The 13703-nt window shown below is 52.1% G+C and overlaps 1 protein-coding gene across 5 annotated transcripts in view; it reads left to right on the forward strand.

Annotated features, from left to right (window-relative positions):
- The window catches only part of LOC116433066 (nephrin), a 105540-nt gene that overhangs the window by 65670 nt on the left and 26167 nt on the right, over positions 1–13703 (forward strand). For 4 of the 5 annotated variants that reach the window (XM_076369615.1, XM_076369614.1, XM_076369618.1 and 1 more), the window contains exon 8: positions 6758–6899. In XM_076369615.1, the coding sequence (XP_076225730.1) occupies positions 6758–6899 (142 nt within the window). The remainder of the gene's footprint in view (positions 1–6757; positions 6900–13703) is intronic. The other variant, XM_076369617.1, reaches the window with a different exon arrangement.

Here is a 13703-nt window from a genome sequence, read left to right on the forward strand (position 1 = left end):
AACTGCCGGCAAACTTTGCCCACCAAAAATTAATTACTCGATTAATTACCCGGCGATGAAGCGTTACCGGAGCGAAACATTCGAAATTAATTATGTGAACGTCCCGGCCGTCGCGTCGAAAAACGACGTACAGAGGTCCGTTACAAATTTCCCTGCCGGCGGTGGCAAACGCGCGCTTGCCGGCGACGCGAGTCTCCCGCGGGAGAAATCTTCACGGTAAGTAATCGGTTTACGAAGATTCGACGTCGTCCGCGCAAACTTTGCGCCGACGGACAGGTGAATAGATGTCCCCGCGCGCGTACGAGGATCCGATCGATTTTCATTAAGAAAATATCGAATGACTCGCGTGCCGCGAGATTTTTCCCAAGTTTTCCGATCGCAACTTTCAATGGGGCACGCTGCCCTCTCGTAATCCTCGTCGCGAGTATGCTCGACAGCGGCGCAAAATGTCGCTGACGATCCGTCGCCGTTGAGGTACGCGGCGTTCGTTACACAGCGAAACTATCGCGAGTCGCGCCCCCGAGAGGTTTTTCCCGAGCAAATACTCGGTCGGGATCGACCATCCGAAAGCATTGTGAAACTGGTATCTCTCCGCGAGCAGTGTCCGCTGGCAGGAATCGCTGTCCAGAAGTGCTCGCGACAGTTTCGCTCTTAAATGGACACGTAGCTTAACCGTCGCGGCCGAGGAACGGATGTGTGGGTCGGTCGGCGCGCTCTAAAAATCACGAACCGCGCGTACATCTCGGCGAAATACGAGGAGCCGGGCACAAAGGGGTAAAAGAAGAAAAGGGGGGAAAAAGGAGCACGGGAAACACAATGCGGCAGGCGTGGTGGCGTGCCAGCGACACGGTCGCCCGTAACTTCCGAAGCGTTCCGCTTCTTACGAATTAATCTTGGAGAGCCTGTTTTCGCGGTCGCCGGCTCGAATTTCGAATCCCCCGAAACGAAACCTCTCAAATTTTCCCGGGAACCGCGCGTCTATCGATCTGCCCGCTCCGCGGGGGCACAGAGGCGGCAGTTTACGTTCCGGAGAAGGAGCAGCGCTTGAAAATATTTCGAAATTCCGCAGCCAACTCCCACCGCGCGCGTGCCTCCATTCTGGTGACATCGTCGCGTTCGCATTCAAAAGCTCGGCTGGAAATCGATGAAAAGTGCATCCGATATTCGCCACAGGGAAACCAAACCGAACTGAAGCCTCGGGAACATTTGCGCTTAACAAATGTTGTAATCTCTTTGTTTCACCCGTTCGGATCCGGATAAATCAGCCGCGTCTGAACGACAATTGGATGGCTCTTTAAAAGAACCTCTTATATTCCCGGGTCGGTTGTAAGTCGTGGATAATGAGATCGATAGAGTCCTTCGGGACGGAAGACAAAGAACGGAACGATCAACGGGGGGAAAAATTCAGCGTGCGTCGCAGAGATGCTTCGGACAGAATCCCCAGACATCGGAGCATGTCGGGACCAGTGTGAAGTCGCCGTCTTTGCAGGGCTTCCTCTGGGACGAGGCTTGCTACAGAAATGGTTTCCGAAACAGTTTCGCCGCACCGTCGGGAATTCGGTGACGAATCGCTGTCGTGCCGAGCGGGAGCCTGTGGGACGCCAAGAATTCATGTTTTTCACGCCGCGGAACGCTCGTCGAGGCGAACGGCGAGACGAGGGAGAACAACGATCGACGCATTGATGGTTCATCGATGACCAACGAATTCGAACGTCGTTAATGCTGCTATTGTCGGGCAAGACAATTTAACAACGGACTACAGGATTTTTATGCATCCTTTCCACGGACGAACAAGCGACAGATACGCGGAACGTTCAAGATTCTCGTGCCAGCCGACGCATCAACGACGCACCGACAGTTTAAACCGACGAGGATGAAAAAGAAATATTTTCATTAGACCCTCTCCATCGCAGGAGAATTTGGCGTAAATATTTCAAGTAGGTACACAGCGGGAAAAGGCAACGCCTCGCTACTAAAAGGTGCAAGAACGCGAGGCTGCCGGGGCACGAAAGCGGGAGGAGCAACGTTTCGGAATAAAGGTTTTTGCGGTGTGCTTAAACAGCGGAAAAGATGGGCGCTCGTGGATATCGCGAGGCAGGAGGTTGACGGGGGATGAACGTGAAGAGGAGGCTTGAAATTTCGCATAGCGTTCGGCGTAAACGCGAAATCGAGTTCACCGTAGCGATACTTCCGGATAGAAAAACGCCAGAAATTTTCCTTTCGACCGCCCTCTCGGCAGGGCGAGGCGGATATTTGCGGAAGAGGCGGCCGCGTTCCCGGGGGAATGACGTTTAAGTGACAGCGCGGAAGAAGTACCTCCGCGGATTCGTAACTTGCTCGCGGGGGAGCGCGAGCAAGGAAATCCACGAACCGAAAGGGGGAGGAAGAAGAAGCGCGGGACCATTAAGGAATTGGAAGAAAGTCGGGACGCGAGGAAAGCTGGGAATTCGTGGCACGCCACGTGATTTATTTAAAGGCCAGAAGAAATTAATACCGCGACGTCGGCCGGAAATCGATGCGTATAGAAAACGCAAGAGTCCCGGGATGATTTATCGCCCGGCGAATGTTGCCGTTGCGAGTGGATTAATAGTTTCATGGGAATGACGGACAGCTTGATAATAATTTATCGGGTGCGTCCGTGTAATTGCTATCGAACCATCTGGGAGCAACCGGATTGATAACGGGTCTATCGATGAATGTCACCGATTCCGCGCGTCCGATCCCGCGGACAACCGCCAGTTAACGTGTCGTTAACGGGATCCACAATTATCCAGTCGTGCAATTAATAATTGTAGATAATGCCGCGGGGGCATCGAGACATAATCGAGGAAGGAATTCCCGGATCCGCCGACACGGGCGAGAGGATTCGAATGGGTTCGGAAACGCGAATGCGGCACACGAGTGGTTCACCGAAATAAAACGAAACCGGCTGCGTCGGCGGCACAGAACGGTATCTTTGCGCAGGCAGCTGTGATTCGATGAAACGGTCGCAGCTTCGAGATCAAAGGTCCGAATAAAGTGGAACTAACGAGCGAAACTTCAACCGTTTAACCGAGCAAACGGGTTCCGCTTTTCCGGAGGACGGGGGAAAGATCGCGCGTTATCGCTGTAAACGTCGTTACGCATTATGATACGTGTCGCCGATACGTACATCGATATCAGCTATCGCGAGACCCGTGTCATTTCATTTTACCGTCCACCGCAACTTCGCTGGTAGCTTCAACAATAGATCGCGACGATCGCACAGGAAAATACAAAGATTTCTGAGACCGATCTTCACGTGTCGAGACACGTATCGCGGAACCTAGGTATCGAAGTAGACGTCGTCGACGTGTACTCTACCGCGCGGAGGGCTTAATCGTAAACAAGGCAATGCGGAAGGCAAACGATGAAACTTAAAGGGACGCTGCGACGGAACACTCTCGAGTGTGCCTCGTCCTCGGACGAAGACACGTCCGCGGTTCGTCGAGAATCGGCGCGGGGAATCTCGGCGAACTGAGATGATACGTATCGCGTTGAATCGCGGAGCCGTCTCGAGGCTGTCTAACGTGTCGTCGTTGTTCGAAACGATACCACCGGCGACCGCGACGCCCGGAGTTGGCGCCGCCTAATTTGTAGAATCCATTAGTTGGAACGAGGAACATCGTTCCGCGTCGTACTTCCAGTTGGAGACGGTGACAGCGGGAGTAATAGCGAAACTGCGATAATAATAGTCACGGAGGGAACGACTCGTCGCGTCCGTGTGCCGTGCGATCCGCGAATAGTCGGGCTCGAGGCTCCCTCCGTACTCCATCCGTCGATAAAACTCGCGAATCGCGTCTCTCGCTGCCCCGTGCCTGTTCACCGCTCGTAGAATCGCGTCCGAAGGGACGCGGTACCTTCGCAAACCACGCGAACAAAGGAAAATTACTCGGTACGCAGAGGAAAGCAGCCGAACGTTCGCATTGGGAAATCTTGGAGATTTTTACAAGGCGGCGAGCTCTTCGAGTCCCTCGGAGTAATAAATTCCAACGTCGATATCCGTACAATTTTCTCGTATCGCTACGGGCGAGGATGCGCGACCGATCGAACAGGATTTCCGCTAAGGAGCGCTATCGCTGGATCGTGTATACGATTTTCGCGGTTAGAAGGGCTAGAAGAAGAATCTTATCTCTTCCCCGAGAGAATCGCGATTGGAATGTAGAGGCTGCCCAAAACGATTCGAGCTAAACTTGTACTACGCACTACTAGTGTCGAGTAGATGAAGAAAGTTTCAATTCGTTGTACAGAATCGTATACGTATTATTCTACCGAGTGACAGTTATCGTTTACGTGTCCTGACCTATGGCCTCGAGATCTCTACTGTCAGTCCTATCGCCTAAAAAACATTCAGTCGTAAGAGACTCAACCCTTTGCACCCGGGAGTTTCTCACTAGAAATATTTAACATTTTTTGACAAGACGAAGACGATATTCTTTAAGACTACATATCAGATTTTATAGTTTTACTGTGTCAAATCTGGTGATGATTCGATGAAGGTCACTCTCAGTCACCACTCGAGTGCAAAGGGTTAATTATACGAAGGTATAATACATATATTTAAATTAAATATATATAATATAATATAATTAAATTATTTTTAATTATAAGGTATAATTATAAGGTCCGAATTATTATTCTCATAACTACTGCAATAAATTCCAAATGTCTCCCCAATAAAGCAGTTTAGGGCATAAGAATTTTCATCCATTCGATCTCCGTGACAAGCAGCACAAGTTTGGTCCCAGCCTTTTTAGAAAGCCTGTATAATCATGTCTACGCGCCTGGTCCGCTCGAATATCCCGCGCGCTTTCTTTCTCGCGTATTCCGAGCGGCTGCCCGATACCGGACTAATTTTCATAGAGCGGAAATGGAAAACGAGAGGCAAAGGTTTCCCTGCGACGAGAACGGTTCCCGGTTTTTAATGGCGCACGGGGATATTCGGAATCCAGAGGTCCCTGGCACGCGGGTCCAGATTTATCTCCGAGGACCGATTTTCACGTCGTATCGCGACGCAGCTGGCTTCTCCCCGCGGATTCGCGTTTTAAGCCGGAGTTCGTCGCAGTTTCGCGTATTATTAGTTTCGCAGACTTTATCACGACTGGTTATTATCCAGCGGAGTTTTATCGCGCGAATGACACCCGCGTTCCGTGCCTCGCCGCCCAGAGTCGCGCAAGGTACCCGAGATTCCTCGCGAGTCGCGCACGTGCTACCCTTCTGAATATTTTAACCGAGAATTACTGCCAACCAGCTCGTCTTCTTCTCTTTTACGCATTCGCTTATACCCGAAGCGATGGCGAATTCCACGACCTCTGTACGGTTAATGCGACTCGAGTGGACGATACACGGCGCAACCTCGATTATTTCATCGAATTCGATGACCAATAATCTAGATAAATGGGCGCTTAAGAAGAAGCTTGTTGCAAACATTAACAACCCTTCGCACAATAGATTTCCACCGTCAAATATTTCAACGAACAGTTCCGAGGAAACCAGCGCAGGATTACTGCATTCGCTGCACACGCAAAATTTCTCAGAAGAAACGTTGCGATTTAACGTCGCGATCAAGATTCTGGACAACTTGGATCGTGCAAAATAACGACTGACAGATCGAACAAGGAAAACAATCTTCCGATCCACTGCTCCTCGCAATAATCCAGGTTCAAACCGCGCGAGTAATCCGTGGGAAAAATCGATCGGTTTTCTCCAGGGGAAAGAGCGGCAGCGGATTTCCCGGCTTTGAGTCCAGTGAATGTTTAACGACTTTTTCGGTGACCGCCGTCCGGTGTAAATTAATCGCAAGCAGGTTTCGTCTACCATTGCGAACCGTGCGATACCAATCGCCGTGCAAACTGAATATCCTTCCAATGTTTGGTTACCGTTATAGTTCGAATTCAAAATCGCCGAGTCGCATCGACTGTCCGCGGCTGTCAGCCGCGCGTTTCAATTTTTCGCGTGATCATTAGCCCGCCATTATTTCCGGCGGCAGAGAAGAATAATCGGGAGACGGGGATGACGGAGAGCAGCGCGCAGCGAAGGCAGTCAGTTGGTACGGTACACCCCCGCATATTTACCATTCTCGAGTCTGCATGAATAACGATCTCGAAATTTCGGCCAGAGCCGTCGCCATAAATTCACCGGAGAAACGTTTCGGCTCGTTTTCGAGGGGATTCGAAATTCCTCGCATGACATCGCACCCCGCCACGTCGAGCGGAACCGAGCAGAGCCGAGACGAACCGAGCCGCGCCGCTCGTTTTCGTTCGATATGGCTATTCGCCGGGATAACTCCTATCTACTCGTTGCAAACTTTTTTTTTTCAATCGTGATTCCAAGCGCTCGCGCGCCCGCCGCTCGTCGCTCAACGATCCGGAGGAAGAATTTATTTCGCGACAATGGGGGTTCGGGACCACGGTAATTGGCGCGACGATTAACAATGAAAGGGACAATGACCGACGGAAACGCTCGACAGTACGAAAGATGCGAAAACGGGGGACATTAGCATGTTGTCAGTTCTGCCGGCCGACACCGATTGTCATGGAGATTTGGCGCGGCCGTTCGCTGTAATCTGACATTTCGTCGGAATTTAATCGCGGGATGATCATTCGCGAGGCAAGCTTGAAATAGTTCGATTGTCGTCTAAAAAAGTACATCAAGAACATTCGTTCGTTCGATTCGAGAGAGGTACCGTTATACTTTCATCTATTTCGATCTTCTGTTTATTGCAACGAGGTTCTGTTAGTTTCAGGAGGATGGGACCAGCGTGAGCATGCTGCAGTGGACACCGTCGATAGAAGACGAGGGAAAGTTCCTAGTGTGCCGAGCGACGAATCCGAAATTGCAGGAGGCCGGGATAGAGGAACGGTGGAAGCTCAAAGTGCACTGTGAGTACACACATCGCGATTAAACTGAAATGGACGCGTTTCCAAATATTTTCGCATACCGGTATCGAGGGGTAATTTCGCCCAACCTGTGGATTCCGCTGTTCGCGTTTACCGTCCGTGTCCGAATTTTTCGAATTCATTTCCCCCGGCTCTCGAATCGCGCAACGCGGAGCTCGGCGAAAGAGGAACGCCGTGCACGGATGGAACGCTCGCGTTTCCTTCGGACGCGAATGTTTTCTTCGAAGACGGATATCCGTCGAAGTAGACAGCAGTCGAAATTTCGACTCGTTCGCGTCGGAAGGATCGAACGGCGAGAGACATCGGCACAAATAACCCAACGTTGATTACAAGCTCTCGATCAACCGTGCCGTAAGACACGCAATTTGGCTTGACGCATTTGCATGACGCGCCGCGATGCGTTCAATACGCGTCTATCCATTGTTAATCAACTACTGTGGCGGGCTGGGAGCTTCCGCGTGCGCGGCCACGGCAAAGACGCGATGCCGTTTCATTGGGAATCCTAACGTGGTAATACGTTCCGCGGCGCGGCTCGTATGATTCCGGACTAATTCGATTCGATGGATTCCCGTGACGCGCCGCGCCGCCCGTTCCCGCCGACGGCGGGCGCGAACGAGGCATAGTCAGCCTTAGCGCGAAATTGCGTGCCATCCAATCTGTCCTGGCAACGTTTACCTGCATAACGTAAGCCAGAAACGTCTGCTCGCCTGATACAGATACGAGCTATCGTTATCCGTTTATTTACGACCGCGCGTCTGATCGGCCACTCGATGCATCCGCTATTATCCTCGTTTCCAGCGCACGCATATATGTAGGAATTTGGCATTAGTCCGACGTATAATCCCATCCCGTTCCGGCTCTCAGGAATCTCCGCAGAACCAACAACTTACCGAATCGATTTCGTTGCCGGTCCCGCAACCGGTTAAGCGATTCCCCGGCAAACTCCGAGGAAAAAACCGACGCGGCACTGCGAACGGCTCAATTGATCAGCGCAGCGAACCGTTAAATAAAAGACGACAGACGGAATCCCGAGCCGGAAAACCGGTATCTTTCCGTTCGACGCGTGTACGCTACGTGTACGCGAAATAGAAACAAATACGAGGAACAAAAGGCGTACTCGCTGGCTAATAAATACATACGGGATTCCCGCAGACCGCTGCCTTCGTATCGGATAAAACCACTTTCTCGATAGCCCGGGCAAACGCCACTCGATGTAATTATCCTGGGATCAAAGGGAAACGACGTTAAGCTCCGTCCGCTAATCAACCTTTATTCTGAATTCTCGCCAGGGACGATGCTCGGTTTCAATAGCGCGTACCTCGGCCAAGGGGGCGGGCATTCCCCCGCGGCGAAGAATCAATTCGCGGATGCGGAACGCCGGCCGGGATCGGAATAATCTTGTAATAACGGCGTAGGCTAACGGTGGACTAAAATTCAAATGCCTTCCATTAAGTACAGGCGTTGCGCGTTGCGCGTTCCGGCGAACGGCTAATGCCGGAAAACGTCTAGAACGTTGATAATAATTCTGGGCAAATTCCAGACACCTGGTCACCGTACCCGTTACGTTTCAGCCACGTCGGTATATACCGGTCATAACCCGCGGAGCAACCCTGTAAATAGCTTCGGAGTTATTTACGCGGGGCTACAGTTCACGGGCGTTCCCCGTTTACCCGATTCCCTCGTTTCGCCGTCCCCCTCCCCCTCTCGTTCCCACTGTTCTTCTAAACCGCGTAAACACTCCAATAAAATTTCACGTTCCGCGGGTAGAACAAACGGAGGCTGCTGCCCGTAAATACCGTCGGGGATTCCCGTGCATATGTAAATATCGTTAGCGCGGCCGCCTTTCCCGAACCGAAAAAAGAGAATCGTCTATCGCGCGAATCGCCTCCATATTTTAGCATAATCCAGTGACGGAACGGCTGCGGATGTTCCTTGCACGATCGAGTGTGTCTCTCCCCCTCCCCGTCCCCGTGAAAATGGTCGACCATTATTGTTATAAAGCGGCCCATAACTGTACGGTTTACCGTAGCTAACGATACAGGCTCGCATCCATCAACGTCGGCCTCGCGCTGTCAGTGGTAACGATACGTGCTTCATCAGACACGGCTCGTACCGGCGTTCCTCGCGCGGCTCGTTACACCCGCGACTCCGTGCCGCGTACGACAACGACCGCTCTAACGATCGGGAAATCTGCCCGAGGATTACGACGCCGATGGACAAGCCTCACGCTGGCAAAAGAAACGACGCGCCGCTGATAACTGATCGCGCCCGTTCGAACGCGTCGCGATGGATCGACGAGTTTTAGAGAAACGACGATTCCAGACGACGTCGATTCTAACGCGAGGACTACCTTTATTCACCACTGCTGACCAGCAAGCGACTATTTCCGATCATTGCCGATGTCGAACTGCTCATCGAATGAAATAACGTCGCTGCAAGTTTCAAAGCGAAAAGCTAAGGACGCTTCAGGCTGGGAGCGATTGAAAAAGTTGATTTACAGGAATATAGATGACTCGGATTCTTAAGTGGAATCTTGGGAATTTTCAGGAATCAATCGGAATGTTTTTCAGTTCGGGCGTTAAGAAACGATTCGCGGTCAAGGATCGTCAAGTCGCGGAACGACGGAGGCAGAATCGGCGACTACCAGTTGAAGGGAAAGGAGAATAGGTCAATGGCATCGGTCGTGTCGCGTGGTTAACGATCTGTTCAGTTGCACGAGAACCGTCGTGTCGCGTTCCGTCCCGTTCCGTCCCGTTCCGTCTCGTTCCAGCCCATCCTCCGGCCCTACGTTCCCCAGGCTTGCCGTCGACCCGGCTGGAATGCGAGGCATAGCGCGTGTTCATTTGCCGGAAAGCTATTTCCTACCTTCCATTACCGGACCGTGCCATGTGCCATACCACATATTTGTGCTCGTACGAAAACGTGTATACACGCGTACACGCGTGCTCTCATCTGGCCGCACAAATCTCGATCGAATCTCCGGTGTACTCGGTCCGCCACGCCGAGTTACCGGCGCGATAGACGCGCGGGGATGGCCAGATACGTGTAAGCCAATAGCGAAAGCGTAACAGGATAACTCCGCGAAACATTACACGCCGGCTATCGCGAATCGATACCGCCCCCCTAAGAAATTACTCGAGATATTCGAGGGAACCGCCACGGTTGTTCGATCTACGAGAAAGATATTTCACTGGACTCGTACAATGTACTCGAATAAACGATGTATACGCTGCGCGTTCACCTGTGAGATGCTCTTCCGTTGAAATACATTTCCAGTTGAATAGATTCTACGCAGCTTTTCATTATTATCTTCACCGTGAACCTTCTTTCGTGCGATTGCAAGGTTTAATCCGAAGCGATCGTCCCCCGTTTGCAGTTCTATCATCCGCAAGCTACTCGCGAGCATTGAGATCGTTAACGAAGGACACTGGCCCGACACAGTGTCTCCGTTTCCACGGCTCGAGCACTCGCACTTTCGCTGGCCCTCAAAATGCTGCAGTCGCATGGCAACCTCCCGTTTTCCCTCGAATTTCCCGGCGTTCCTTACACCCCGTCCCCCGAGACGCGCGCCCCCGAAATTGTCGCGAGTTTGTTGCTAAGTGCGACGGTTCCGTGAGCCTTTATCCAATTAGCGACAACTTTATCGACTCAATTGTCGGGCGGCCGTCGAGTGAACGCACTCGCGGAAACGGAAGCCCTGACGGATTCTGAATATTCCGGCGGGAATCGGGAGGGGAAATTGGGTCGGCCGGATTAAAGATTCGCCGGATTACCGTTAATCGCCGACTCCGCCGCTATGAAAGCTGCTTTTAACGGAAGTGTTTGCGCCGTTCGCGGGACGCGGCAACCGCGTCGCAATTTCCCCGGGCAATCCTCGGCCCGTCGAGTCGCCGAGGAAAAGAAAACCCGGCGAGGTCGTAACGTCGCTAACAAAGAAACGGCGGGGGAAGGAAATGATTCCGATGGAGAGCGGCCGGCCGTCAGGCCGCCGTTTCCACAAATCACTACTCGCGATAAACGTTCAGCCTCGGTTTTACCGGGTTATTTATCGCGGACTGCGGCTAGAGGCCAAAAGCAGTTACCGAACCGTAGGTTGGGGCGGCGCGGATGCTGTGCTGCAAGCGTTACCGCGTGTAGCGATATGTAGATGCCTACGTGTTTTTTACGACATCGGTAATCTGTGCTCCTCGATCTTCCTGGCAGCGTTTAGTCGCGCCGCCGGGCCTGCGTTGAGAACGATCGATGCTTCGGCGATCCGAAACGCGACTCGATTCATCGATGATACGCCGCGGAAGCCGTGTCGTCGGATATTTCATTAAGCTTAATTCGTTTCAAGTCGACGGGAAGAGATCCCTTTGTTACGCGAGTAAATAGACACGATGGAACATACTTTACGGGGCAGTTGATGCGCCTAAGTATTTTAATATCCGATACTTGTGCTGTTTCTTTGACGACAGCTCGATGCCGACTTATAACACGGATGTAAGCTCGGAGGACTAACTCGGACCGACTCGATTAACGTCAACTGTTATTCGTGGCTCGCAGCAGGCTCTCGACCGTCGGCGAATCGAGTGTCGCGCGACAGGACGCGGAATTTCCGTGGAAGAGGGAGACGAGAGCCGACAGAGGATGCTCCGCAGTTCGTTATGCCGTTATGTAACGCGAGGAGGTCGCCGGAGCGTGCTTAACGATGTCGTACAACTTTGATTGGCTACGCGGACTTCGACGGGCCGCAACTTCCGGTTTGCCCGGCGCTAGCCTCGCGTATTGCCGAAACAAAGGGGGCTCCCCGGCCGCTCCGAGCGCGATTCTCTCGTTCGACTACGTGTATTGCCCGAGCCAAGAATGAAATACGCTCTCGTGTACATTCGCGAACCACTATCCTGTTTGCGGAAGTTTCTCCCTTTGTCGGCGGTGTGATTATGAACCGGCGACCGAACCGAGTCCGTAAACGAGCATAGTGATGCATGAAACGGGCATAGAGAAACAACTTTCCGACGAACGACGCCGGGGAGAGAGATCGCCGGCGTCGCGTTTATCGGCCGGTCGGTAAAAGTTTGACAATTCTCGACGCGGACTCGTCTCGAAAAGTTTCGCCGGGAAAAGAGGCGAGCGATCGCCGTGCCACGGGGCGCTCGCGGACGATGAACAGCGTCACCTTATAATCGGAAAGCATACGAGGGGCGGTTCGTTCGTCCGTAAAATTGCAGGCCCGCGTCTATCCGCCGTCGCAGCGCGTCGTTTCGCGTCCCGTAGTCTCGTGAGACCGACCACCTGGCGAACCGTGCGATCCCGAACGACTTTCGCGACAAGTTCCGCGCTCAACTTTACGATCATCCGCGATTTCCGTGGGCGCTTCGCGAAGATAACGAAACGCGAAACGAGTTTTCCACGGATCGAGTTTCCCCGGAACTCGTGGCAGCGCACTGGGGGAGCCGGGTCGTACGGTAGCGAAGCTAGATTTAACTCTGCCACCGAGAATATTACGACTTTTTCACTTTTTCGGAATTGCTAGACTTTATTATTACATTATCGCGCTTCCATTAATTTCCATTAAGTTCTGTTCTATATCGGAAGTACGGGTTTGAATTTATAATGTTCATCGCCCATGGAGAGCAAGCTGGTAAAGCTACAGTCGGTGTTGCATGACTCTGGCCTGCATCTTGCGGTGGAAAGTTCTTTAGCTCTCTTGTATACCGGACCGGGAAAAAACTACAGGCAAAAGAAACGAATTCCGACGATGCGGAGCAAAGGCAGTTACCACGGTTCACTTGCGTCGGGCTCGGCTCGTTAACGGTTAAAGGCACGTTCCTCGATAACCGATTTAATCGTTGGTACGATGTCCGCCGCTACGGCGTAACGAAACGGCGAAACGGAGGACCGCGACCCGAAACTTCGGGGCGGGATTTACGAGGCGTAACGTCCCCGTTATTATCATCGCGGTCGTTAATAATTATTCGACGGGGCAGCCGATTCATCATCGCTCCGAATTAAGCTCGATGTAAACGTATCGCCTACCACGTGAATACGATTTACCGTTATTAACCGACGCACGTTTAATTTCAGTGTAAACCGTAATCCTCCATACGCGCGGCGTATCGAGCATTATCGACGATGCGGACGCTTTCAAGAAGCCAAATTTAACGCCGCCAGGCGGCTCGATGCCGAGTGACGCAGTTCCGACGGCATAAAAGCAATTAGAACGAGTAAATTAATATTTGAGGCCGGCACACGCGCGCCATCTTGAACGTGCACCGACGTCACGAGTATAAACAAAGCCGGCGAAAATGGAATTAATATCCGAAAGGAATTGCTTCGGAATTTATTTCGTTCGGCTCGTCCATCAATCACAAACGGACGAACCACCAATTTAATCGGGCTACCAGAAAATCCGGTTCGCAAATATTTCGATTCTGTGGCTTTTTTCCGCCGTTGCGAAATACCGCTCTCCTCCGTCGTCCCCGTTGCGTCAGCGTACACGCCCCTTTGCCCGATGCATCAGCTATTCTTTATGCAACGGTACACGTTCCGCGTTTCCTAGCGCCGCGGATGGTTCACTCAAGGCAGCATTGTGAATCAACAATGCGTGGGAACGTAATTAACGCGCCATGGACCAGCAGAATTAACCGCGTTCGACGGAAGAGCGGGATGAGTGGGTATTTGTCCGAAGCTGCGATACGCGCTCGCAGCGTTACATTAGTTCATATGTAAATTTCTGCTTTATTTACGCCGAAACAATTACTAAAATTTCCAACGCTCCGTCCGTGAGGGCACTCGCGAAACGTT

Source organism: Nomia melanderi, chromosome 8 (assembly GCF_051020985.1).
Source record: "Nomia melanderi isolate GNS246 chromosome 8, iyNomMela1, whole genome shotgun sequence".
Taxonomy (NCBI): domain Eukaryota; kingdom Metazoa; phylum Arthropoda; class Insecta; order Hymenoptera; family Halictidae; genus Nomia; species Nomia melanderi.